Source organism: Gekko japonicus, unplaced genomic scaffold, assembly GCF_001447785.1.
Source record: "Gekko japonicus isolate JY-2015 unplaced genomic scaffold, Gekko_japonicus_V1.1 scaffold55, whole genome shotgun sequence".
Lineage (NCBI taxonomy): Eukaryota > Metazoa > Chordata > Lepidosauria > Squamata > Gekkonidae > Gekko > Gekko japonicus.
Genome location: NW_015160837.1, coordinates 279,867 through 306,990, shown reverse-complemented (window position 1 = coordinate 306,990; position 27,124 = coordinate 279,867). Strand labels below are relative to the sequence as shown.

The 27,124-nt window shown below is 41.2% G+C and overlaps 1 protein-coding gene across 1 annotated transcript in view; it reads left to right on the top strand.

Moving 5' to 3' along the window:
- Positions 1 to 27,124, top strand: part of UBE2K (ubiquitin conjugating enzyme E2K) — a 39,944-nt gene that overhangs the window by 1,934 nt on the left and 10,886 nt on the right. The window contains exons 2-3 of the mRNA XM_015418367.1: positions 21,731 to 21,824; positions 24,790 to 24,848. Coding sequence (XP_015273853.1) covers positions 21,731 to 21,824; positions 24,790 to 24,848 — 153 coding nt within the window. The remainder of the gene's footprint in view (positions 1 to 21,730; positions 21,825 to 24,789; positions 24,849 to 27,124) is intronic.

The following is a 27,124-nucleotide window of genomic DNA, read 5'->3' as shown; positions in this document are numbered from 1 at the left end:
TATTTACCTGATGACAGGTGATGCAGAAGCGACATAAAGGCTGAGATGTGATTGTAAGTCTATCTTCCTAAATGGCTATCAATTGATTTTTGTTTAAAGTCCCCTTATATAAAATTGTATTTCTGTCTTTCACACGTGCACACCAACAGCAGGGGAGAAGGTCAAAAGCACTCCAAGTGAGTTGTGTGAAATGTCATGCTGTCTTAATAAGGATACTTTGGGTGGCTGTTTATTTAAATCTAGTGTTGTCATTTTTGTTAAGAGGTATAGCTGTGAGTTTAAATATTGTTGGGAGATACAAAAATTTATTTTGCACAAAAATGAAATTGGGTAAATGGATGTGACAGAAATGACAGACAGAGGGTATGTAGTCATGCATTTGCAATTTGAAAATAGTCTATTGGGGAAAATGCAAACTTAAATAGCTGTCATTAAATATTGTTTAAAAAGTAGCCCTTATTCTGCCTTTTTCTGATAGTGTTGTTACTCTCACCATTCTGAACATGCTTGGCAGGAGCATGTTCTACAGGTTTTCAGTGTGACTGCAGACCACATTATATGAAGCAAATCTGTGTCAGAGTATGTACTCAACAAGAAGCTGCAGTTAATCTCAGCACCCTGATGAGCATATCTGTGCTACACACACATTATTTCCTTTTTTTTTGTATTTGGACTTTACACTAAAAAAAAATCATGTGCCAATAGCTTAAAGGGCTAGTTTTCACAGTGGCGTGAGCCTTCCAATGGTAGGTTCTGTTGTGTCATGCTTAGTTTTTATGTTGAAATTGGTGATGTGTAAGAGCTCAATTTTGGCTGGACTCTGTGTGAGTGGTGTGTTTTCGACATACATCCTCACTTGTATAGTGGTGATAAAATAGCCAGTTGAGCCATGACTAATGACACCAACCCTTCAAAATTAATTACACGTTCTCTAAAACAGCCCTCTTTAACATACCTCATAAGGTTAAGCGTAGTATGGCATAGCTGATAAGAGTTGGATTTGGACCAAGGTGACCTGCATTGAAAACATTGGTCATGGAACCCTCTGTCCAGACCTCAGCCAGTAATTATTGCTAGAAATAGCGGCTTCAAATATGATTTTTTTTAACTTAGAAACAATTGGGGTAAAAGCAAACTATTAGCAGAGAGGCTTAGATAGCCATGTTGTTTCTGTTCTCTTATTCACACTGATTAGACAGAGTATTTTCCTGCAAAATATTAAGCTGAATGCTGAACTTTGAAAGATGGTCTAATGTCTCACAGTTTAAAAGATGAAAGAAAAGGTTTTATAGGAATTTTTCTCTTGGTGATGAATTCTATTAGTCTATGCAAACAAAAAGAAAATAATGCCAAATTAGCCTAGAAAACATGAAACGTTTTTACAGCTGTTGTGCATGTGGAGTTTCTTGTTTTCATTCCAAATTTTACTTGTGTGGTGGTGACAAAACGAAGGCCTATGTTAATGTTCCTGCATGTGCAGTAGCATTTTCATATGGACCAGAGTCATTAGTTCATTTGTACAATTGTAAAATTTTCAAGTAACTAGAGTATGCATCTGTTCTACAATTACACAATTCTGACTATAAATGTATAAGCTGTTTGCTGCAGTGCTGTAGACTTCATAGTGAGTTTTTGATTACAAAAGTTCTCCTAGATAAGAATGTGCTTTAAATATTCCAAAATATGTTAACAAAATAATTTTAGAAAACCTTTAGAATGTGTCCTTTGTTTTATTTAATTAATATATATCGCAGTGAATGTTTGAATTTCAGAGATGGCCCACAAATCTTGGTCCATTTTAGATTTCCAGACATTTACAAGCTCATTGGATCATTCAGTAGTATCCCAGTTATTTAGGATTATGCATAATGTCTGCACATTGACATGCTTGTTTTATGTTGGAGACAGTGGGTTTTGAAAGCGTCATGACCTTTTTATGATAAAGTGCAAGTGTTAAGCTTTTCCCCACGTTGAGTACTCAGTGGTAGTTATTGTAAGGATTATTGAGACAATTTATGTGAAATTCTTTAAATGGGCTATATAAATATTATGCATAACTGCATCTGGTTTTTTTATATGTCTGTTCTAAATAATAGTCGGGGATGGGCTGAATTAAATAAAATGGGCATTACTTAATTGAACAAGAAAAAAGAAACTAATTTAAATAAGGTTTCCTAATAGTGTTTTATATATTTGTTTGCTAACTGATTAATCTTCCTCTAAAAACATATTAATTTATCACTGAAAAAGAGCATATACTTTATGTACAACAACTTCTTTTTCCCAGGGTTGCTGTTTTCTGTTTCACTGTTCCGTAGCACCAATCCTGCCCCCACCTCAGAAACATAATTAGCTAACAGCCAAAAATTTTGATTGTTGTAGTCTGTGTAGCTGGGTATGCCTCTTTGTTTAGAGGCAACTAAGGTCCCAGAACTTTCTGGAGCAAAGGCAGAGCTGTTTATTTTCATAAGAAGACAGGAATTTTCATTGCTTGCTTAGGGTAAATATGCATAATTTGAGAGTTGAGCAAATTGCTGTGCTCAGGTACTTAGAAGGGCATAATAAAGAGAGATAGGATAGCATCTTCCCAAGCCAGGGGTTGCTTGTGATATTCTTGCCATTCCTTCCCCCCATTATCAAGACCATAATAACAATAGTGTATGACCTATTGTGCTATATTTAAAATACTTGACCTAAAAAAGATACTTCTCCCTTAATCCAATGTTTTTAAAGCAGGGACATTGTTTCAGTTTTAAGAGAGTATGAGCATAGGTTTAATGCACTTGTATTCAGATTTAATTTTAGCCAGGTTATTTTTAAAAAGAAAAAATATAAAATACTTATATGTATTTTGACAGCGCCGGAGGTTAGGAGTTTGGGAGTGCTCCTGGATGCCTCCTTAACACTGGAGACCCAGGTAGCGGCCACTGCCAAATCAGCTTTTTACCACCTTCGGCTGACCAGGCAGTTGGTTCCCTTCCTCGAATGCAACGACTTGGCAACAGCAATCCACGCGATGGTCACGTCGAGACTGGACTACTGTAACGTTCTCTACATGGGGCTGCCATTGTCTCAAATCCAGAAGCTGCAGCTGGTGCAAAATGCTGCAGCCAAGCTCTTGATGGGTCTCCCTGTGCAGGAGCACATCCAGCCTGTGCCAAAGCATTGCACTGGCTGCTGACAGTATACCAGATCCTTTTCAAGGTGCTGGTTCTTACCTTTAAAACCCTTTATGGTCAGGGGCCTACATACCTGAGGGACTGCCTTTCCCCACATGTTCCCCAGAGGGCACTGCGATCAGCATCTCAGAACCGACTGGTCCTTCCGGGTCTCAAGGAGGCCAGGCTGGCTACAATCAAGGCCAGGGCTTTCTTGGTGGTGGCTCCGTTCTGGAGGAAGGAGCTCCCAGAAGAGATCAGGGCCCTGCGGGACCTCATCCAGTCCCACAGGGCCTGTAAAACGGTGTTCTTCCACTAGGCCTTCAATTAAGGAGCTGCCTTTAACAGCTGACGATAGCGAGCCCTGCCCCCTGGAGTCGTCAACAACAGCCACCTGTGCCAGCCGCCTAAAGGGAATACCTAGGAGCCGACTGGGAGAAGGGACCATTGATTAACGGCTGCCATCGTTAAACACTATTTGACTATTAGCACTTTATTATGTTAGATGGTTTTAGTTGGTTTCAAATGGTTTAAATTGTAATTCGTATGTTTTACTCTCTGTAAGCCACCCTGAGCTGGCCTCGGCTGGGAGGGCGGGGTATAAATCCGACAAATTAAAAACAAATTAAAAAATCGAATGTTGCTTTAAAAAAACATTGATTTTTATCCACCGTGGTAGTATCTGACCTGATTCAGATCAGGGATATGTGTAAACCTATGTTATGCTGATAATGTCGTTTGGACTAAATGTTTCTGTTACTTATCCCAGAGCTGGCAATGTAGTTATAATATGGATGTCCCAAGTCAGGTGTTGCTGCTGGATTTACTGTTTTCTCAGAGAATTCCACTTTCACATACTGGTCCTTGAAGCTCCCCCCCACACAACATAGGGGGGGAAAAGGTTTGGAAAGCGGCTTTGATAACTCCTGTGACATGCTCATTGTCAGCTGTGTTTGTATAGCTCTTTGTTGGGTGAGGGTCTAGTTTAGCTGAGGCAGAGAAGAGTCTGGAATCTATTAGTGGTGTCAGCGGACACAGAAGGCTCTACTTCTGAGTTTTTATAGGAGAACATAGAGCAATATTTTATAGGCAAATACAATAATACTGTATATTAAAAGTTATTTTGAGTGGAGAAATGATTGAATGATTGTCACAGTAACTGTATGATAAGAATGCTCAAAAAGGTTTATTTCAATGTCTTACAGTCAGGTGTATACCGTGTTTCCCCGAAAATAAGACACTGTCATATTTATTTTTTCTCAAGAAGACACACTAGGGCTTATACCACAAATGCATAGAAATCCTGCTAGGGCTTATTTTGGGGGTAGGTCTTATTTTCGGGGAAACAGGGTATGTATACTTTTAAGAAGTACAGGGGTTGACCAGGGTAGTTCCTATCCTGCTCTTAACTTTCTGACTTAAATGATTGAAAAGTCACAAATTTTATTGAGCATCTGTAGCCCGAGATTTTCCATTCGCCAAGAATTAAACTATTAATATTTGAACTTCTTTACACTACTGAACAGTACTGGTTCTCTTTATAGTACGGGTCACCTGTGTGTGGCAGGGAAGCCACAAGTGGCACAGCCTGAAGGAATCTGGCATACCAGGATTGGAGGAGGGCCTCTGAATCCTGCATATGACACAGAGGAAGGCCTAGATTACTGCCTGCCCTTCCTGTGCTGTGGCCTATTTCGTGTCCCAGCAGACTAGTGTTTGTCCTAAGGTGACAGGAATTTCCAGAGCTTATAGAAGATGTCCATAAGGAAGACTGTAATTCAAAACAGTTGAGGGAAGGACAAGAAGCGAGTCATGGTAAAATAGATTGGGTATTATATAAAGCTGTAACCATAACAAGAAACCGATATGCTTATCAGAAGGAAACCCTACATTTTTCAAGTTGTACTTCCGTCTCAAAGAATCTGAACTGAGATTGCTACAAACTTCTGTGTAGCTTCAGTTTTTCCCATAAGTAACTAGATTGTTTGTAAAGCTGAAGTAGGACTACCTGCATGCAGTGTCTCTAGTATGCTACTTTAAGTTGTGATCACTTGTAGACAAGCCCTGAAAGGATGTGAGAATATTAGTAGATGCACAGGAGTTATTATTGCAAAAAGTCAGTTTTATTGTCTAGAAAATGTTAAGAAATTTGAACGCCTGAGTGCTGTTTTTGCTAGTGTTTCTTTTAATACAGTACAACTTCCTGTTGAGTATCTAAAAATACAAAACTAGGCTTCTCTCCTTCATGTTCAATCCAGGCAATAGGAAGATCAGAGAAATCTAGCATGATGAATTAAATTATATTATTAACTGCAAGTGGGCTAATAAAATTTTCTTCTCTTTGGATCCTTTCTCTGTAGTGCCGTCATGTTTTAGTGTCAGAGATTTTTGCAGAGGATCTTTCACAACTAGGGATGTTGTTCAATTATAAGTAGAAAAGAAGAAGGATTGGATTTATACCCCGCCCTTCACTACCCAAAGGTGTCTCAAAGTGGCTTACAAACTCCTTTCCTTTCCCCTCCCCACAACAGACACCCTTTGAGGTAGGTGGGGCTGAGAGAGTTCTTGACAGAAACTGCTCGTATCAGAACTGCGGCTTGTCCAAGGTCATCCAGCCAGGTGCAAGTGGAGGAGTGGGGAATCAAACTCGGTTCTTCCAGATTAGAGTCCGTGCACTTAACCACTACACCAAACTGGCTCTAGTAGTATACTAGAAGCTGCTGGACAAGCATAGGAAAACCTGAAAGAGCTGCTTCAGTGATTAAGTGATGAACTTTGAGGTTTAAACTCTTTTCTACCACCCCACTTCAGAAAGGCACAACAAAAAGTATGTCAGTGATAAGGATAAGAACAGTGATACTCAGTGGCTCAGAAGGCACATGTGGCTTTTATTTTCTTTTTTTTAATAGAATTCTTATTGCTTTTCACTATAAACTACAAAAACTACACACTACAAATTCAGAGTAGCAAAGTACAATAATGATCTGTCTTATACTTTGGGTATTTCCCTATATAATCAAGTTTACAATAAACCATTACATTACTAAGTAATAAGTATTCAAATAGAAAGAACAAAAATTTCTTAATTTTGGTATCGCATATGAGCAATAATATAAATTCTTTAAGTTCTGATGTAGAGAAATCTTCGATTTTCATTTGGATGTCTTCTTGTCTTTACACTTCTTCTTTTGCCAGGGGATTTTAACCTTATAAGATCTGGGTGTAGCAGCACCCAAATCGGAATCAAAGTCAGAGTCAAAGATTTCACCTAGGGACACTGAAGTAGATGAGGAGCTGTCAGTGGCTGACACTTGATGGTCGCTATTTTCTTCTATCACCTTCTTTTCCTCTGCTTTTTTCCTCTTTTTATCGGAGTTTGGTACTGCTTTAGGAATGTGTCTGCTTTAGAGAGTCAATCTTTTCCTTCTTTTTGTAGTTGAATATAAGGCCTTCTGGAAAATCCGTTGTTATCAGACATTGTTCTTTTGAAGGAATGTTGTAATATTTCTGTATTGCTTCCTCTTCTTACGTATTTCATATGGTACATCTTTCAGTACTTTTATCTCTTCCTCTTGGATTTTTAATGTTGTAGCAGTAGAGGCTTTAAGTATCAAGTCTCTTGTTGATCTTTTTGCAAATTTAACAAATATTTCTCCTGGAAGATTATTTTTCTTCACAAACTCTGAATAAGTTCTATAAATCATGTCTGTGTCAGCTTGCAAAATAATTCAGGTTTGCTGTTGATCAAGGGGGCCAATGATTCGCTTAGGATTTCTCTTAAATTTTCATCTTTTTTTTCCGGTACCCTTGAAATCTTAAAACATATAGGGATCTTTCAACTTGCAATTGTAGTAATTGTTGTTTTTCAGAAGCTCTTTCTCTCTCAGCAATGTCCATTCTTTGATCCATCTCTTTGGTCTTAGTTTCAACCTGTATTAGCTTTTTGACCGTCTTCTTTGATTTATCTTTGGTCTCCTTCAACTCCTTCTGAAAATCATCAAACTTTTTGTTGAGGTTCGTCAGCTGATCCAGCAGGGGATGCAAAGCTTCAGAGATCGTACCAGCTAAATTGGTGGTAGTTTACTGTCTCATGACTGGTGATGATGTGCTGGTGCTTCCTGTGGTGCCTCTGGACACCATTTCCCCCCCACGTTGTGACATTGTTTACATTAAGGTAAAAGTTCTTAAAAGTTCTAAGATTTCCCTCTAGACTGAATAATGAGCCCAGCTGCGATCCGCTTTGGTTGGGTGGGTTTCTAACAGCTTGTTGACGGCTTGCTTCCCGTTTTGCTGCTTTTTGCGCTATAGGGTAGGGTTCTTCCTCCCAAGAGTTCTCCCCCCTTTCTCTATGGGGCTTTGCCATCTCATGTCAGTTCTTCCAACCACTTTACTTTTGTCTTTCTTTTGAAACGCATTAACTCACTGGTTGTTGTTTTTTTGCTGGATGTCATCCCATAGGGAGAGTCCTTTTGCTTAAGTCCTTGCGTGCTCTGGTCTGGTAACGTCTCTGGACGCCATTGCTGGCCTTGGGGCAGCAGGACCTTAAGGAGCAAAAAAGAGCCTTGATCCTTCAGCCGCGGCGTCGGGAGCGGCTCCTCCAGCGCTCCAGGCTAGAAGCTCCTTCCAAGAGCTTCGTGGGGGGGGTCGAAGACTTCCGAACCCCCTCCCTGCAGCCTCGATCCGAATCGCACTCATTGGAGCTCGATGGCGTGCGTTCATTCGCGAGTTGCCAAAAACCGGAAGACCACATGTGGCTTTTCTGAGCCCTGTTGCCCAATGTGGCATGTGCCCGTATATCTCATGCTTCAGGAAAGTGGGTGAGGTCATTGCACCACGTTGGCAGGTAGTTCCCACCTCGATACAGCTCCTGCCAGAGAAATGGGTAAGCTGAGAGCCTTCCTGAGGAGCAGACTACATACCATGGATGGAAATAAATGTGGCTGTTTTGGTTAATGATAATTGAGAATGTGGCTCTCCAGGAGCTATTAAGTGAGTACTACTAGATAGGAACATACTACAAAAAAGCCCTGCTGGATCAGGTGATCAGTCCATCTAGTCCAGTATCATGTTTCACACAGTGGTTAAGTAGTTGCCCTGAAGGGCCAAAAAGCATAGGGAAACCCCCCCCCCCCATTGCTTCCTAGTACTGGGTTTCAGAGGTTTACCGCCTCTGAATATGGAGGCTGGCAGCCACTGGTGAACCCTATCTTTTATGAATCTGTCTGAATTGATTTTAAAGCCATCCATACTCATGGCCATTATTACATCCATTGGCAGCAAATTCCACAGTTTAATTGTTTATTGAGTAAATAAGTATTTCCTTTTGTCTGTCCTGTACGTATTGCCCATCAACTTCGTTGACAGGTAATAGGTACAGGACCCCCAAATTCCAGTACTCTGGGAGAGGAAGAAAAAGCTTCCACTGTCCGCTTTTCTCCACTCCATGTATAATTATGTTAGAATATATGTTATGGCATTGGCACTTCATGTTGTGCTCCCTGTGAAACTGATGTTTTGCTTCCAAATAAATATGTTTTGTAATGTGGCAGGATGAGGCTTAGAAAGGCAATTGAATAGATGATGAAGAAGGAAGCTGCACAGAACTGACTATATACAAACATAGATAATTTGAATGGTGAGCCTGTTTGGAAAGTATAAGTGGGTCATGCAGAGTGCTGATTGGTTGAACCCTGTGACGTTGCAAGTTCACCCTCTTCTTTCTGTGGAGCAGGATGACTGCTGAAGTTAGTAGTGCATCAAAAATGCTCTGTTGCATTATGGCTCAAAAAAAGGATGTGTGTGTATACCCTGTTTCCCCGAAAATAAGACTTACCCCCAAAATAAGCCCTAGCAGGATTTCTATGCATTTGTGGTATAAGCCCTGGTGTGCCTTCTTGAGAAAAAATAAATATAAGACAGTGTCTTATTTTCGGGGAAACATGGTAGTTCCTTAGGGTGGGCTAATGTCTACATCGATCGATTTAGCTATCACTGATGAGAGACAGTTTTGAGGTTCAGAGATAGATATATTAAAGTAACACATGCCTCTTGATTTTGATTTCTGGAAAATCTGCCAATCTCTTCTCAGAGCCCACTCTGCTGGCAGCACGCATGCACGTGCACGTGCACACACAAAGTAGAGCAGCATGGTAGGTTGAGTTGTCCGTGTTTGGCGATGCATGCTGTAAACTTGGTAGTGTTTGAAATTAATTGGGCTGATGAGAGAAATGGACTGATGAGAGACCGTCCATCTGAAGTGGAGAGAAGGTGCAAGATAGGCTGCTGAATCAATCAATGTTTGTTTCACTGGCCAGTACATTAGTCAAAAAGGTTGGGAAGGTGAGAGAAAGCTGGGCTCAGAGTAGTAGGTATGTTTCTCTTCAGCCTATGAGGAATATTTCCTAAGTTGATCAGGTGATTTTCTTCACACTTCTACAAGTTCACAAGGAGCTATTGTGCAATTATAGTATTTTCTAATAATATGCGAGGTGATAACAGGCTGTTGTTGTCAGCTAATTCATGGAAGCTAGGAGGATCCATTAGGATTTCAAGGGCGGCATATTTTTGCTTGTTGCTTATACCTTAGATGGCTATAGGGAATAACATTCTCCATTACTTTCTTAAGCTTTTATCTACTTCCTCTGTAAAATCTGGTAAAGGTCACTGTCAGCTGTGCTACTGAGCTGGAAAGCCACTTGGTCTTAACCAGACTTTGTATGTACCTACATTATCTTACAGTAACACTTGACGGTAATACAGTGCCTGTGCTAATGTGTAAAAGCCTGGAGGGTACAGTCCAATCATATAAAAACAAAGTTCTGGAAGACAAGGTGGTATAAATAAATAACACAGACTTGGGCTGTCAAAATAGTCTCTTGAGACAACTGCTGGCTTATAGAATGGTCTTTGTGACGATGTACATAATCAGTGGTGGGAAAGAGTGTGTTACAGCATGTGCTGCAATCCCAAATCCCAGATATGCTTCTGGATTTGAAGTGGTCTGTGATTGTTTGAAGAATGCTGAGCTTGCACAAGCAAGCCACTGCTAGGGTGACTTAGGGAGAGAGAAGGATCTGGATATATACTTCTCGCTATGAATGGTTCTTCCCATCAGGTCAGGAGTCAGGTCCTATCTTTAACTCTCGGTCTCCAGCAGTGTGAGTCACCCTCTTTCTCAGTTTTTTTCCTGCCTTGTTGGTTAGAGAATATTTGACTTTCTTGAGACCTCATCGTTTTGTACTGTTACCAGTCCAGTATCTTAAAACTTGCTTATTTTCTCTCCTCAGTTTTGATCCCCACCAGCTCCCCTTTTTATTTCCCTGATCTTGCCTGTCAGCTTACCAAGGCTATGGAAGTGCAGATCCTTGGGAAGGATGGCTGTATGTCCTCCAAGGATGAAACACAGTCAAACCTCCCCAAAACCTAACAGCAAAGGAGACTCCTTGCATGACAGGATTGATGTGCATGGCCTTTCTGAGTCTTGGGCAGGGAATGATTCCTGGGGAAGGCTGATCTCAGAGGTTTAGTGTTGGCAGGGAGTTGAGAAGGGAAGTAATTTTGGCGGGGGGGAATTTTTAAAAAAAAATTATTTACTTAAAATTTAAAAGAACAGTTAAAAATAGGAAAGCAAATCCTGATGTTTATGCAGAGCAAACACGGAAGTGTCGATTTTATGTGCTGCTGACGCTTCTAAGAGGGGCATCCATTTTTCTTGGAGGTTGTCAGGGACAGGTTGATTTTCAGATCGAAGGATACTAGTGGAAACTTTGTCCTGTAGAAAAACGTCCCACAACTTCAGATACCAATCTCTCAGTAGCAGCGTCTTCTTAGATTTCCAAAGAAATGCTATAACATTCCTAGCAGCCGCAAGACATAATTCTATTAGCTCTTTCATAAGCCCATTGGGGGCGGGATGGCTCCAATAATTCAGGAGGAACAAGGAGGGTTGCAGTTGGAGGGTGCAACCTGTAATTAGAAATATTTGGGCGTTAACTTCTCTCCAGAAGGCCCGGACCTTGGGACACTCCCACCAACAATGAATATAGGTGCCCCGGCCGCCACAGTTTTTCCAACATCTGTCAGGGATCGCGGGGTTGATGCCATGCAGCTGATGTGGGGTCAGGTACCATCGAAATAGAGGTTTATAGGTTAACATTTGAATATTTGGCGGGGGAAATTGCTGCTTTGAAGAGGAGCACAATACAGGTCCGTTTGTCAGTGTTGCTGCACAGGACCAGCCATCTTCCTCCCCGGAAGTGCTGTAGGGCAGTAGAGGGCAGAAATGCTGAATTAGGGGGTCCTCCAGTCATATACTCATGTTTCTCTAGAATTTGTGGAATGGCTGAGCTAATTAGTCTAAAGAACTAATTAGTCTCCAGTTGACTGAAGCACAACTAGTCACCAGAGGCATAAATGCCTTAGGCAAAAATTCTCTCTCTCTTCCCCCCCCCTTCACAAAAATCAGGCGGGGAAATAACAGGCAAAGGCAAAACAACCCTACATATGCCTGCAAGGCTGCCCAGACCACCACAAGCGCATCTGTACTGAAAGAAACCTTGGGAAAGCCTAGCCAATGAAGGAAGCACAAAAATCTGTGCTAAACATAGAGATATGGGCCTTAGGGCAGCTCAGGATGAGGACTGCTAATTGATGAATCCAAGATTTCAGATAACTTCTCAGACAGAGAATGCAGAAATTCCTGAAGAAGATACAAAGACTGAACAACTTAAATACCTTTTCACATGATGATCTTTCTATTTTGGCCAAAGCATTCAGAATTTTAGAGATTTCAGGTGTGTTTAATGATCCCAAAGACGGAACCACACAGGAGGAACAAGAGCTGGTTCCCAAGAGACACACGTGCTGGGAGGGTTTCCCAGTTTTCTGAATTCTTGAACTGGAAACTGCCTGTTTCCTACAAGCGTACTGTGACACTAGCCAGCCCCACTCCCCAAATGAGTTTCAGGTGTGTAGTCATGTTGGTCTACAGCAGAAGAGCAAGATTCAAGTCCACTAGTACTTTAAAGACCAACAAGATTTCCAGGGTATTAACTTTTGAGACTCAAATAAGGGTTCTGTACCCTACCTAATAATGCCATGGATTTTTTTACAGATGCCTCTGATGAATATTCCTATAACTACTCTTGTTTGAGGCACAGTAGTCCCCAAGGATGGCTAAAGGTCATCTAATAGCAGCAGGGAACACGAGCATCAGGGAGAGAGTTTTATGGTCAATCAAAGCCTCATTATGGTAGATGCAAACCTAGATGAGTCTAGAGCCATGGCGTCAGTCATACCAGTCAAACGCAAATGATGGCTTAAATCGTGGATAGTGAATGCTGTCTCCAAGGTGAACCTGGCCTTATCCCCTTTTCTCAGAGAGAAGTTGTTCAGGGACAGTCTTAATGATATACTGGTAAAAACTAAATACAACAAAGGTCGTGGCCATACTTTTCAGCTCTTTTGCTCACAACACTCCCTACCTAGCCTTAGAACTGAGACAGAGAATAAGCCAAACCAGGACAGACAGAACCAAGGAATTTATCCAGAGAGGTACCAGAGGGAACAAGTACTGAGAATAGAAATGTAATCGAACCCAAGTTCCTGGCTTGGTCAAGGACGCAATTGCAAAATGTTCCTTCATAGAATTTGCTAACACTCTTCCAACAAATTAATGTAGTGGAAAGTGCCATCAAGTCACAGCTGACTTACGACAACGCTGTAGGGCAGTGATGGCGAACCTTTTAGAGACCGAGTGCCCAAACTGCGACCCAAAACCCACTTATTTATCGCAAAGTGCCAACACGGCAATTTAACCTGAATACTGAGGTTTTACTTTAGAAAAAACGACTCATACACTAACTTAAGATGATCCAAACAAAGTAAGGAAAGCAATCCCAAATGCTTCCATTGATTTAAAATTATTTGGCAGAGAATTCGACACTTTAATGACGGTCTGGGCCTGGCTGGGGCGATGGCACGCGTGCCCACAGAGAGGGCTCTGAGTGCCGCCTCTGGCACCCGTGCCATAGGTTCGCCACCACTGCTGTAGGGTATAGAATCTGTAAAGTGTAGATGCTTCTAGATTAGATATAGATCTATTGTAGAAGCACTGAGACAGAACAATTAAGTGGTTTGCATTGATGTAAAGTCTTATCTCCATGTGCCACCATCATCCTATTAAGTTAATCAGCCATTCCCAGTTCAATTTGGTGATGGCACCAAGAGTTTTCTCCAGAGTGAAACCATGTGGTTGATCTCCAAAGCTGAGGGGTACACATTCATCCATAGTTGGATGATCTCCTGGTGAAGCCATTGTCCGCAGGCCCAGTAATGAGAGATGTGTCCACAACATTGCAGTGCCTGAAAGAAAACAGGTTTGTTTTTTTTAGTGAAGAAGATAGTCAGCCAACCCTTTCACTGAATATTCTCGATTTCAGTGTGCTAATAGATTCTGCTCAGAACAGGTTTTTTTCATCTGAGAGAGGAACAAACAAAAGATCATGAGGTCAGCTGTGCAGGCAGTGAGATCAAAATCAGCTGACTTCATGTTGTCAGCACACCTCCTGGACTCAAGTGGATCTGTTCGATGGACAAGACTGCATTCAAGAACATTGCGATGGGCTCTGTACTGGGTCATGGAGAAGTGCAACCTGCAGATCAACATTTCTGGAACCCCCTCTGATAGAGTCTTTGGTGATGGATGAGAAGATACAACCTCTCCAAGTGGAAGTTGTAAAAAACACAAGAATTGGCTTCCAAGGTTGTAGAGCATTTTGCTTTGGGGGTCTTCACCCAAGACATCTGGGGCAAGAGACACAAGGCCAGTAATCTAAATTGGTTAGACTAAAAGCAATTGTACTAGCTCTCAGTCATTTCTTCCCCTTCACCTGCTATGCCTGTGTGATAGTAAGGATAGACTGTATAAAAGCCAAAGCATATATTAACAAAGGGGACCAAGCTGAAACACAAAGAGGCATCTCTTCTCATGGGCAAAGGAGGGCTATCTACTGTGTCTTTGCTGCACGCCTACAAAGATACAAGAATATCCAAGAAGCTTGGCTCAGTTGCCAACAACTAAATGGAAATAGGCTCTAAAACAAATGATATTTCGTGAAATAATGACCAGTTTTGGAGTCCAAGTGTAGACATATTTTCTTCAGACATGAATCATCAGATCAAAAGATTCTTGATAGGGTTCTGGACTCTGGCAATGGAACAACTGGATGCTCTACTGTCACCTGAGCTTATGTATACTTCCCCCCACTTTTAACCCTGATTCCTAGGCTAATGAAGAAACTTGGGGCGGGGGGTGGGGAAGCATCACTGATATTTATACCTTCCCATTAGCACTGCAAGCCGGCATTTTTTAGCCTTGTGTAGGTGTCAGTGATGAATTCATGATACGATACCCTAAGGACCAATTTTATACCCAGACTCCATTTGACTGCTAGTAATGATCTGGAAACAGAACAGAAACACCTATTAGATCTAGGTTGTATGGAACAAGTATTTCAGGTCATGCTGTTTCTGGAAGGTCCTCTGCATCCAGGATACATGATACCATCTGGAGAACATATACATGCTGGTGTAAAAGAAAGAAACCAGACCCATTGAAAGCCCCAATCCAACAGATGTTTCTGTTTCTTCAGATTAGCCCGGATCAGAAGCTGTGATCCAGTATTCTGTAGAGGTAAGTATCAGCATTGGCTACGATGTTTTCTGTGAAGTGTGCCTCTTACCAATCTTCCATCCTTTTGTCCAAAGCTGAGTCAACTCAAGAAGAAGTCCTGACCTACATGTCCAAAGAGAGCCAAGTATTTATTTATGTAGATATCTTCATTAAAAACCTGGTTAGTTGATCCCATCCCATCATCCACTTATGAGATTAAAGAAGTTTTCCAAACTTATCTTGAGCAGATGGTTAAGAGAATGTATCATTTATTCCTGTAGTACACAGAAACAACCTATTCCCCATGGAATTGCAGACCACTCTATTTGTAGCATTGCTACATCTGCAGCATCCAACTTGAATGCTTCAGGAGAAAAACATCTGCAGGGCAGCTTCATGACCTTCAACCTTAGTATTGTAAACTACATGCTCTATTGGCTGATGCAGCTTTTGGTCAAATGATTCTACAGGTGGTCTGAACAACATATGACAGCCATTCTTGCCTGAAATGGGAAATACATCTATTGGGATTCCTCTGCTGCCTGCTAGTAAGAAAAGGAATATTGCACTTACCATGAAGGTTCCTTCCATTCTGCGGGAAGAGGGGCATCTGCCCCATCCTAAATTAAGGGAGGAAAATTACTATGGGTAGCTAGTCATTACAGAGCAACCGTGTTTTCTGCTCTGTCGAGTTTTTCCTCTGCTTAGCTGTGTTTAGAGTTTCAGAGTTGTAATTTGCAGTGTTTCGTATTAATGCAAAAATCAGTTGTCTTTTCTCTGGCTTGGGGCAGACTCTGACGAGACAGAGATACGAAGTTCATGCTAAGGCCTACCGCTAACCCATGGTTGAGATGTTCTCCTGACCTCAGAGCAGAAGGACCCTTCACAGTAAATTCAGTGTTCTTTTCTCCTTCTTGAAGTTATACAGCATTTGTAATCTGTGTTGCTTTCCCCCTTCTCCTCACTTAGAAAATATTCAGTCTTCTGGTGGTGATACTGCCAGGCAACACCAATTGAGGGGCCATCAAAAGTGTGGCAGGATCCAGATTTTTAGCCAATAATGGTGGTGGTTTTTAGTGTTTCTGTAATCAATTTGGAGAGAGTGATTTATTAAACCTTTCATTCCCATAGCTGTCCAAGGGGAACTGTTTGTATGAGGAGCAAACTTGCAACTTTGTGATTTAATAATTGGTTCATCAGGCAAGGCGCCAAAAGGGAAAAGACAGCTGGTTATCTATAGAAAATATATTTGCTTGAGCAGAAGATAGCCCCTTAAGTCTTACGAGGCCTTCATCTTGTTAGAAAGCTTTCAAATATAGCTGTACTTTTAGATGAGAGGAATCATCATGCTTTTTTGTCCAAGCAAGTAATCTAAGGGATAAAATGCTTGCAGAAATTCAGTCATGGTGCTTTCTGAAGAACATAACGTGCAATCAATATACGATACATTCAGTGGATTTTTTGTTTAAAGGCGTAACTATTTTTAATCAAATGGATGTCATAAATGTAGTCTTATTAACAGTTATTGACAATACTGCTGGTAGTTTAAATCACAGTGAGAGAAACTGTATGTGAACATTTCAGAATCAGAGCCCTTTATTAACTATCTTAAGTTGCTCATTAAGGTATCTCCAGTTTAATTTTCACCCTTTTCTGTATTGATCTTCAGTCTTTGCTGCCCATCAGAACTCTTGTGAGGTTATTGGAGGTAGTTGCTTTTCCTCTTGGCATCAGTTGAGTATTTCTGGCCATGGTGGCAGATCCTAGCTGTGGAATTTTTCTGGTCTGTTGGCTAGGTGTGTAGATTCAAAACTGTCGTGGGGGAAAGTCTCTTTCCCAGTTAAACATATTCCATGTACCACTGCACTCTTAGCAGGCTAACTTTGCAACAAATATATTACTTTACTATATCCAGACTGTACCATGCTGTAAGAAGGAAGTAGGAGTGAATTAAGATGCTGCATGGCAGGAGTGGTTGTGTGGTTGAAAAAAAACCCCACAACTCAGGAAAAAAGACGGTGTGATGCGACTGAGAGGATGGTGGCAACTCTGTGACAAAGGAAGAATCAGTTGAGGCAGGGGCAGATTAAGGCTCACTGGTGCCCTAAGCACTGACCAATCTTGGTGCCCCCCTCCTTTCCACACTGACCCAGTCCATTTTAGCTGTTGACCTGTCTGACCAGATATACAATGCAGGTTGCAGTAATACAAAAATTTATTCATATGATAGCATGATATACTGTACAAACAAAGCTTTTCACCCTTTTCCCAACTTTGTGGTGCCCCCTTTGGCCCTGGTGCCCTAAGCACGTGTTTCGTCGGCTTAATGGTTAATCTGCCCCTGGGTTGAGGTCAATGTTCCCTCTAAGCCGTGGAGTCTTGTGAGCAAAAATTCCACTTTGTGAGCGACTGGCATCAAAGTGGTGAGTGAGCAACTTGGCTACTGCATAAATTAGGTTACTCTGGAGCCCTCCTTCATGAGCTAAGACAAAAATATGTGAGCTGGAGGCTAAAAAACTGTGAGCTAGCTCACACTAACTCAGCTTAGAGGGAACACTGGTTGAGGTATGGCAAAGTGTGACTGGGGGAGGACTATAAAATGGTACTCATGGATGGTACCAAACATGTGAAGCAAGTGAACCAACTGCCATGGTGCGTGATCTGTTGAAGAATAATCTGACTAACAGCAACCAGGAGCTTTGTAGCTCTGTATTGTAATCTTCAGTGTCCATTCAACATTCAGTTTGTGATTGTGAGTGTATATGGTCCAGATATACAGTCAATTTACAGTCGTTAGTGTCAAAGTAAAAAAAGTATTGCAGATGGGTCCTGACTGGCATCACAAATGTGTATCTGTGCTAGCGGGTACCATCAAGTGAGAAGAGTTAACTTCACTAACGGATCTGGAGCTCTCAGCATGAGTCCTGTGTAAATTCATCATCATATGAGCCTTTTGAGAATATCAGCTGTTGCCCTGACCTGGATAGCCCCGGGAAGCCTGACCTCGTCAAATCTCAGAAGCTAAGCAGGGCTGACCCTGGCAAGCATTTGGATGGGAGGCCTCCAGAGAATACAAGGGTCGGGAGGTAGAGGCAGGCTATCAAGCCACTTCTCTGAAGGTCCTCCATGCCCCAGGAGTTTCCAGAGGTCGCCATGACTTCCAGGCACGGGGACACACACACACACGCACACAATGTAAAAAAACCCAACCCCCTCCCCCCAACCTGCTTATGAGCACACAAGTTCTATAATGTAGCTGGCACCATTTAGTAATAATCACTGTCTCTAATATTTCTATATCTGTTACCTGATCCTGGAACTTCCCTGTGCTCTTTGTCTGTTCAGTGAATGTCATCGAGAATTCATTGAGAATGTCAGCTCTTTTGTAAAAGCATATCTCACTTGGAACGATGCATACAACTAAAATTTTAAGATAGATTTAACTTTCCATGAAACTGAGCTATGACAGGAGTAGGAAAGTCTGAGTGTACCGGAAGGACAGAATTTTCCATAGAAGGAGATGCTTGAGGGAGCGCGTACTCGAGCAAAAATCTTTAAGGACTGTAAAATGTCTGAGGCGATGGGGTATGAAGCAAAAGCACAATATGTATTTCTGCTCGAAGGTGGAGATCAGATTGTCTAAGGAGTTCCCTCATCTTGGGCCCTTGTTTGCACCACCACTGCTTTATAAGATAGGTATGAGCTCATCTAGTTGGTCTAAAGGAAGTCAGACTTGATTGGCATGTCTTGAAAAACAAGCTTGCTGAGTTAGGCAGACACCTCGTCAAAATGAGTGGGCAAGAAAGATGCTAGCCGACAGGGTGTGAGGCAAGACAGCAACATGTCCCCAAGCGCTCAGGTGTATACATTCTATAATGGCTGGACGACCCTCATTAAATTTCATTATGAAAGCAGCAAAAGTTTAAATTTTGGGTCTGCTTATGAATTAAGATAATGCGTTAAGCTAGAGGGGGGGAAATTAGAGCCAGTGTGGTAAAGTGGTTAGAGTGCTGGAGTAAAATCTGGGAGACCAAATCCCCACTCTGCCAAGGAAGCTTTGCTAAATAACCTTGGGCTAGTGCAGTACTTCAACATCCACTCTCAGCCAACCTACCTCACAGGGTTGTTGTGAGATAAAATGGAGAAAGGAATACTGTTGCAAGCCACTTTGGGTTTCTACTGGGAGAAAAAAAAGGAAGTATGCCTGTGAGTGTACCAGAATTGATATTTTAAGAAATACTAGGAAAAGATGAAGACCCGACATGAGATGGATTGTCTCTGTAAAGGAAGGCATAGCCCTCAGTTTGCAAGAGCTGAGTAATGCTGTTCATAGGACATTTTGGAGGTCCTTGATTTATAGGGTTGCTATAAGTTGGAAATGACTTTATGGTACGTCACACACACAGTTTAATGTAAGTAGAAAGATGTGTAAACTGCCTCTAAGTCCCTTTCATGTGCTTTTCTTACAAGGAGACTTAAATCCTATGGGTTTTGCTTTGCTGCTTTTGGCTTGCGGGGAGGGCGGGATACAAGTCTGATAAAATGAATGAATAAGACTTAGAGCTAGAGTTTGGATATGGACTACATCCCTCCTGGTGGTCTCTGTTTTGTTAATGCACTGTCCAGACCTGGGCCTTTTTACTCAGGCTTGGTTTTTTATGTTTCTGTAGTTGCGTGAGAGGTAGAATTAGAACCCCTGGACCATGTGGAAAGAGCTCGTGTCGCAGTTTCTCTCTACACTGTTAGAGAGCCAGCTTGGTGTAGTGGTGAAGAGCGACGGACTCTAATCTGGAGAACTGTGTTCCATTCCACACTCCTCCACATGAAGCCAGCTGGGTGACCATGGGTCAGTCACAACTCTTTCAGAGCTCTCTCAGCCCAAAAAAAAAAAGTATAAAAGGTAAAGGTTCCCTTGCTCGAAAGCCAGTCGAATCCGACTCTAGGGTTGCGGTGCTCTTCTCCGTTTCAAAGTTAAAGAGCCAGCGCTGTCTGAAGACATTTCCGTGGTCATGTGGCCGGCATGACTAAACACCAAGGCACACGGAACGCTGTTACCTTCCCACCGAAGTGGTACCTATTTATCTACTTGCAATTTCTTGCTTTCGAACTGCTAGGTTGGCAGGAGCTGGAACTAGAGATGGGAGCTCACTCCATCATGCAGCACCCGGGTCTCGAACTGCTGAACTACTGACCTTCCACAGCCTGCACTTATAGCTCGCTACTTAAAAAAAAAAAAAGAATGTTAGGCTGCAAGACAATCTTAGGATCTCTTGGCTATACTACACACAGTGCCAAAGGATTATTTATTTTTCTACACGGTTAAGCCATTTTCTGGAAAGCAAAGAGTGGCATGGGGAAAAGGCCATAGCTTGGGCTCCCCTTGCATGGTCTGGGCCTTCTCATGTTATCACGGTGTAGGAAGATGCAGCACTGCAACAGTGTAGAGACTGCCAGAGAAACTTAAGAACCCACCATCCAAAGTTAAGTCCCTCTAGTTCAGTACAACTTGTTCCAAAAGAAAATAGCTAGGATAGACAACATGATATGATAGGAAGGAGGCACAGGGAAATGCTACTGTACACCTAGGGCTGTACTGATACTGCATGCAGAAGTAGATGGTGAGGCGGTTCCTCTGGTGATGACCACATGCCATTCAGGAGTCGAGGGCTGTCCTAGTCAATAATTGTTGGGAAGCAAGAGAGACCCAGTGCCATGCAAGTGGATGGTTCTTTACAGGTGATGTTAACAGCCGGTGCCTAAACTGGAGCTTGCATGGTGCTGGCTGTGACTCCTGGTACCCATAAGGACAGTATTTTTCTCCTCCCACCCCAGTTATTCTCCAGTGACTGCTGATAGTTCCTGCTAGTGCAGTGCTTCAACATCCACCGCTGATCATATATTTTTTGCTCCTACTTACAAGTTTTCCCAAAGCCCTGTTAGTACAAGTAGAATATATTGGGTCCAAGGTTCTTGTGACAGCTTGTGGTTATTCTTTCAGTCCTGAGAGTGCCAGCTTGCTTGGAAAGACTGCTAAAGTAACTTTCTATTACATGTGATTGCCCCATTATATAGGAGACCTGGATACTTCAAACACAAGTATGTGTTTGATCTCATCATTTTATCAACATGTTAGTTGCCGTAGGTGCATTACCTTATTTTCTTTATTGTTTCCTTGCTCTCTTCTTTGCTCATCTGCTCCCCAAAAGAAAGTGATACATGAACTCAGATAGAAACTCTGCACGTCAGATGAGAGAGGATGTGGCTGAACCTTGTCTTTTTTCTTTTTGACAAGTAACCATGGGCATAGTTAGAAAGCAATACTGTAGTACCTGCCATTATTACATAGATGTTTCACTACTAAGTTATGGTGGGGAATTTGTTATTTAAATAAAGAAGCACTAGTCTAGAATGGAGGTTTAAAATAATATTGTGTACAAGTTTAGAAGTTTCATATATTGCTTTGAAGTTAATTATTATTCTGAATGAAAATGTACCATCCAGTTTTAATTGGACCCTTGTTAGTGTCTGTTTTTGTGTTTCTGATATAATGGAAGTATGTGTGTAATCTTAAGTAGTCAGTGTAAAAATCAGGACTGAAGTCCTGCATACAGATTACTTCAAACTCATTGAGATTTAAACTCAATGAGTGGGTTTGGTGCCCAAATGCATTAAAAATATGTCTGTAGATGGATATTCTCAAGGTGTCTTCTCCTGAGTTTACTTGAATGGCAGCATAAATTCATTTTCAGAATCTTTACATATTAAGTGATGTAGCTTGTTATGTAAATCTATATACTGGTTGTTGTAGCAATTGGCTATAATGCCTTCTTTGAGTTTGGGGGGAAAGAGGTTCAAGTACATATTAGCATCTGACTGTAATTTTTCTGTTTTTATTTTAAAGACGAGCAAAAATCAGATTAAAGTAGATCTTGTAGATGAAAATTTTACAGAACTAAGAGGAGAAATAGCAGGACCTCCGGACACACCATATGAAGGCAAGTAATATTTTGTATGCCATGGACCATTTCAAATTTTGTTGCTTTAACACTAAAATTTCTCCAAGTAAATTATGCTTCATTTTGATGTGTGTTACTGAACTAAGATGTTTTAGTACAGCCTTGCAGTTAACCATTCACATAGTTTGAATAATGGTTGCTTCCTGGTTTGTGGGATGTTGTGGTTCAAACTGGCTTGTGCTTTTATATATGCACAAGTCAACTTGAAAAGAAACATCCCAAACTAGGCAGCAACTATTATATAAATTCTCTCTCACACACAAGCAGTGTTTGTGGTGTGCGTGGAATTTTGGGGAACCTGAAAAGACTTCTGTGCCTAATATATCAATTAGAACGCAGATGGATACAACATATACAAACACCATCAATGCAGAAATCAAGTGAGAGCAAGATACACAGTTTTACATTGATGATATAAGCACCCTGGAAAAATGTTCTGCAAGGCTGCTTTCTAAACATTACCTCATGAGGGCAGTACATTAGGTAAAGAAATTATTTTAAAGACCAACTTGAAAGTTTAGACATTTTAGTCCTTGTGTTGAGCAATTTAACACAGTGTAGCAACACAATTCCCTGGCTGGTTACCTATTGATGGGTAAACAACGCAAAAGGGTATTTCTGCTCTTCAAACCTTTCTCTTTTGCTTTGCGATGCAAGGCATCATGTACCTTTGTGGTACTATATAAATCATAATGGAAAGCTATCCATGGTATCTTCAAAATAATAGACACTACCACCTATTCAGTACTGTAAGTTATATCGAATCCTCCCTTACAGACAGCAAGATAAGTCTATTTCCATTTATTATATATAACTTGTTTTCTTGCAGTAAAGTTGCTGTGTTTTTATCTTATTTTCTGATTCCCCTATTTTTTTTCTTTTGAAAGCCTTGCATTCTAGTTTCTTACCTTAATGCTACCTACTATACAGATAAAATCCAGGAAGAAGATTGTATTTGGTTTGTATGTATTGCCCAATTCATTCTAGTTTGCTGTTTGCAAAACTGGAATGCAGCTAAGAAGCGGCATCAGGTTCTGGGGGCAGTGGTCGCCATCCCTGTCAGAGAGAGTGCTCTGTTCCTACTGGTAGACACCTATTCATGACATTCTGGTAGGAGCCAGCTTTGCCCCTATGATTTTGTTTTTAGTTGAGAATGTCTTCACCAGAATATGGAGGTTTCAAAATTATAATACCTTTCCATTTCCAAAAGGTGTGAGATCTGATTTCCTTTATTTGGTTTTGAATCTGTGAGATTCCTCACTCCTGAGAGGCCATTCATAAAGTTAAAATACAGCTAGAAACTAAATGGAAAATGAAACTCCTTTTGAAATGTACTAGATTGACACACAATATTTTGTACTGTACCCATTTTCCCAATCTAAAATATTTCTAGAATGTTTATGCAGCCACTTAGCTGAACAAAACTCTTTCAGTCTAGCCCTGACCTGCATAGCCCAGGCAAACCTGATGTCATCAGATCTTGGAAGCTGAGCAGGGTCGACTCTGGCAAGTACTTGGATGGGAGACCTCCTTGGAATACCAGCAGTCGGGAGGTGGGGGCAGGCTTTATTCAGCCACGTCTCTGAATATCCTCCAGGCCCCCAGTAGGGGTCAGTCACCAGGGGTCTCCATGACTTCCAGGTGCACAAACATGCACGCATGTGCGCGCGCACACACACACACATGAAACCCCCCCCCCTTTCAATCTAGAGAGTATGTTCTTTGCATTTATCCATCTTGGAATTTGCCCACTTGCACACAGGAATCTAAAACTGGGTGCAGGATTCTTACCAATAGACTTCACAGTAGTATTGATGATTACTTCTAGTGGGACTACTGTACTTGGTTCGTTTAAAAATGTGCCTTTGCTGTTCCCTCACCTTTGTGGCTCATAGTTGCCATTTTGTTTATTACATTTATGTCCTGCCTTTCTTCCCTCATCCAACTGAAGGTGATGTACATAAAATTTGCTGGATCTCTTGCATCCAGCCACTGTGGCCAAAGCCATACATACTTGGGTTGAGCAAGGTAGCTGTACCACGTCCTTTCAAATTGTACCCTGGGACCTGTGATTGACAGAGGCCCAGTCCTTGCTTTCTGTAATCCTAGATGAGACTTGTTGTGCAGCAAAATGGTTTGTTACACAGAATGAACAGGCTTTGCTAACTTCTAGGTTTTTGCCTGTATCACCACTGGCAGTCACCTAATTATCATCAGTGAACATTTGGTCCTCTTTTTCTTCCTAGGGGCAGTAATGATATTACTGAACAGAATACACCCAGGACTATTCTAATGCTTGGGGCTGGGTTCTTTTCCTTTGGAAGTTTGCCTTCCCATCTTGCCATAACCATTTGTCTTCTGTGTTAAAGAATATGCACTGATCCTTTGAAAAAAAATTAAGTAGTAATTTCCCAGATGCTTTGGTTATGGTCTGAAACACTGTGCTTTCTGTTTCCAGAATTCCAGTTTTTTTTGTTTTTTGTTTAAAAAGGTATATTTGAGTGCTCAGTATCCTTGAACCATGACTTATTTTTGCATCTGTGCTTTAATAGGTTTGTTGCATTTTACACATACAGTCTCTCAAGAACTGCTGTGTCATTGAAGCAAACCATGTAGGTGCAATTCTTGGTGGATTATGCCTTGTCATATATTGGTGGTTTCCCCCTGATGAAACAGTGAAGCTGTAATAGAATGAAATATTCTGCAAGAGTGCTGGTACAATCTCTGGTTACTGCTGTGAGAACCCTCCGTTGCAAACAGAGGCTTAGAGTCTAGAATCCTTCATTTTAGGATTACTCCTATCTGAAATTAAATTAGTTGATATGTCTTATGTTTCCTAGGAGAAAATGTTAAAATACCACTTGATGTGCTTTTTATGAGGACAGAGTGTTCTGGTAGGATAATAACGGTGAAGAATATAATTCCTGTATCCTGGTTTTTGCAGGAGGAAGATATCAACTAGAAATAAAAATTCCAGAAACATATCCATTTAATCCTCCTAAGGTACTGTAAGCAAATTCTTGTGCATTATTCTTGTGCATAATTTTCAGAATTGTTTGTGTAGTAGACATTTTGTTCTGCATTGCTGTTTCAATATTTTTTTGGATTCATACAGTGAGAACACTCACTCTCCTTTAATCGCTCTCACTCAGTAGTTCATGGTCCCCAAATGAAACAAAACGTTGGTGGAACTTGAAAACAAGTAACCTTGTTGTGAAGGTCTTCATTCCCCCCCCCCCCTTATTTCAGTAACAAACATGAAGCTCATTTCTGTGTGCTTTGGATGGAATTCTAGATAGATTGTGATAACGACGGTGATCAATGTGGCTCTAGAGTCAGAAATACTCCCGTTTTAAGAGAGGAGTTAAGAGGTACTTATGGATTCATCCATGCATAGACATTGCAAGTCTTCTTACCTCAACTTCTGTGCCATGTAAGCAGTAAACAGATTTTTCAATCTTCTATACTGTGCTGGCTTACAAATTAAACTTTGCATTTTGCCTGGGTCTTTCAGCTCCAGGCTCAAGGGATGTTTCCAGGCAGAGATTAATTGGGTTCAGTTCTAAATCAGCTTTTCTGCTGGTGCAGGTGGAGATCATGTGACCTTGCCCAATTCCCCCCTTCTTGCTGTAGCCCCCATCCTATGTCTTTTTGTTCACTTGGGGCCCACAATCTCCAGCAAAAGGGGCCTCTCTTCCTCCTCTCACTAGCTGTTCAGTTCATATATAACTAGTGATTTGGGTTACCTCATCTTTTGGAGTTTTGGCCAAAGCCAGATGCTACACTTTTGATGCTTTAGAGTTAAAACGGTGTGCCTTTTATGGCTGCAATGTAGGGGTTGTGAATGTTGGGAAAATACTGTATTGTAACAAGAAACTGAGGAAGTTGCAGTTGGAGAATTTCTGTCTGGATATCCATTAAAGTGGTTGTGGGGGGGGGGATTCTATGCCTTTTATAGACCCATTAGATGTTTATATAGCAAGATTTTGGGAAAGCAGTATCTGTGAAATAACCTGCCTGGAAAATTCTTTGAGCCCTGTATTGAGCTGGTATTTGTAAAGGGATTCTTTCAGGCATTACAGAAACAACAAACTAAAAAACTCTTTAAAATTCTTAAATTAGTATTTGCTGAACAAGCCCTTTCCTAGATCTCCCTTCTCATTATATGTGTGCCTGTGGCATTTTTATTGTTCTGCTATGCATGTTTGGCTAGTAGAATTATTTTAGAAGGGTTTTTAAATATGTTTCTGTGGCACAATGGCACCACAAGCCAAGAGTAAAGGCTTTCTGATATTGACATTGCCTGAAAGGCCATTTCTTCCTATAGAGCACCTTTCTGTTTAAATCCTTCAACCTACACAACTATTGCAACTGACTGCCTCCTCACTGTTTGGTGAAGTAGATACTGGCAGACATTCTAATTCAGGGTGGGAGTGCTACTAGGTCTGTGGCTACAGATTGAGCCTCAAGTCTTCCTTGTGGTGTTTACTCAACTTCTGTGGTTTGCTTCCTGCAACCCTTCTTTGAGAGGAATGATGCATCCACAGTTATCCAAGCTCTCATCACCTCTCGGTTGGACTACTGCAGTGTGCCTGCTGTATGTGGGGCTGCATTCAAAGGCTGTTCAGAAGCTTTGACACATGAAGCACAGCAGTAAGGTTGCTTGCTGGTATGGGTTCTCAGTAGGGGTGTGCAAAAAAAAATGCTGGTATTTTTCAGCTTTGGGTAAATCAGACCTGAAAAATATCAGTAAATGCCGAATTTCCCTAGTAAAATATCAGTAAGGTATTCGGATTGGGGCTATATTTGGTATTCTCATCATTTGCCCTTATTATAATACAAAACCCCCAAAACACTGGGTACCTTGAAAAATCTCATAACTTAATACCCAGTGGATTTTCGGTAAACCAATAAGGGCCTGTGGTGTATTTCTGACTCTTTCAAGTAATTTAAACAGGAAAGAGCTGTGCAAAAAAAACGGCCATAAACTTTTACAACTACAAATGCAAGGCAGATTTCAAAAATTTCCTTCACTTGACAATTTCACATTTAATTTTTTGCAATTTTGGGCAGAATACACAACTTGACTGTTTCATTGTGCCAGATTTTAGACTGATGGGACAGATCATCTGTATTTTATGAGGAATGAAGTTTTTCAGGTTGTATACTAGTAGAATTTTGTTTAGCCAGTATTCCTCTTTATGGAGTGGCCCCCAGTTTCTTAACAGTAGAAACATCATATCCATCTATTTAAGGATATTTCTTCTTGAATAAAGCCA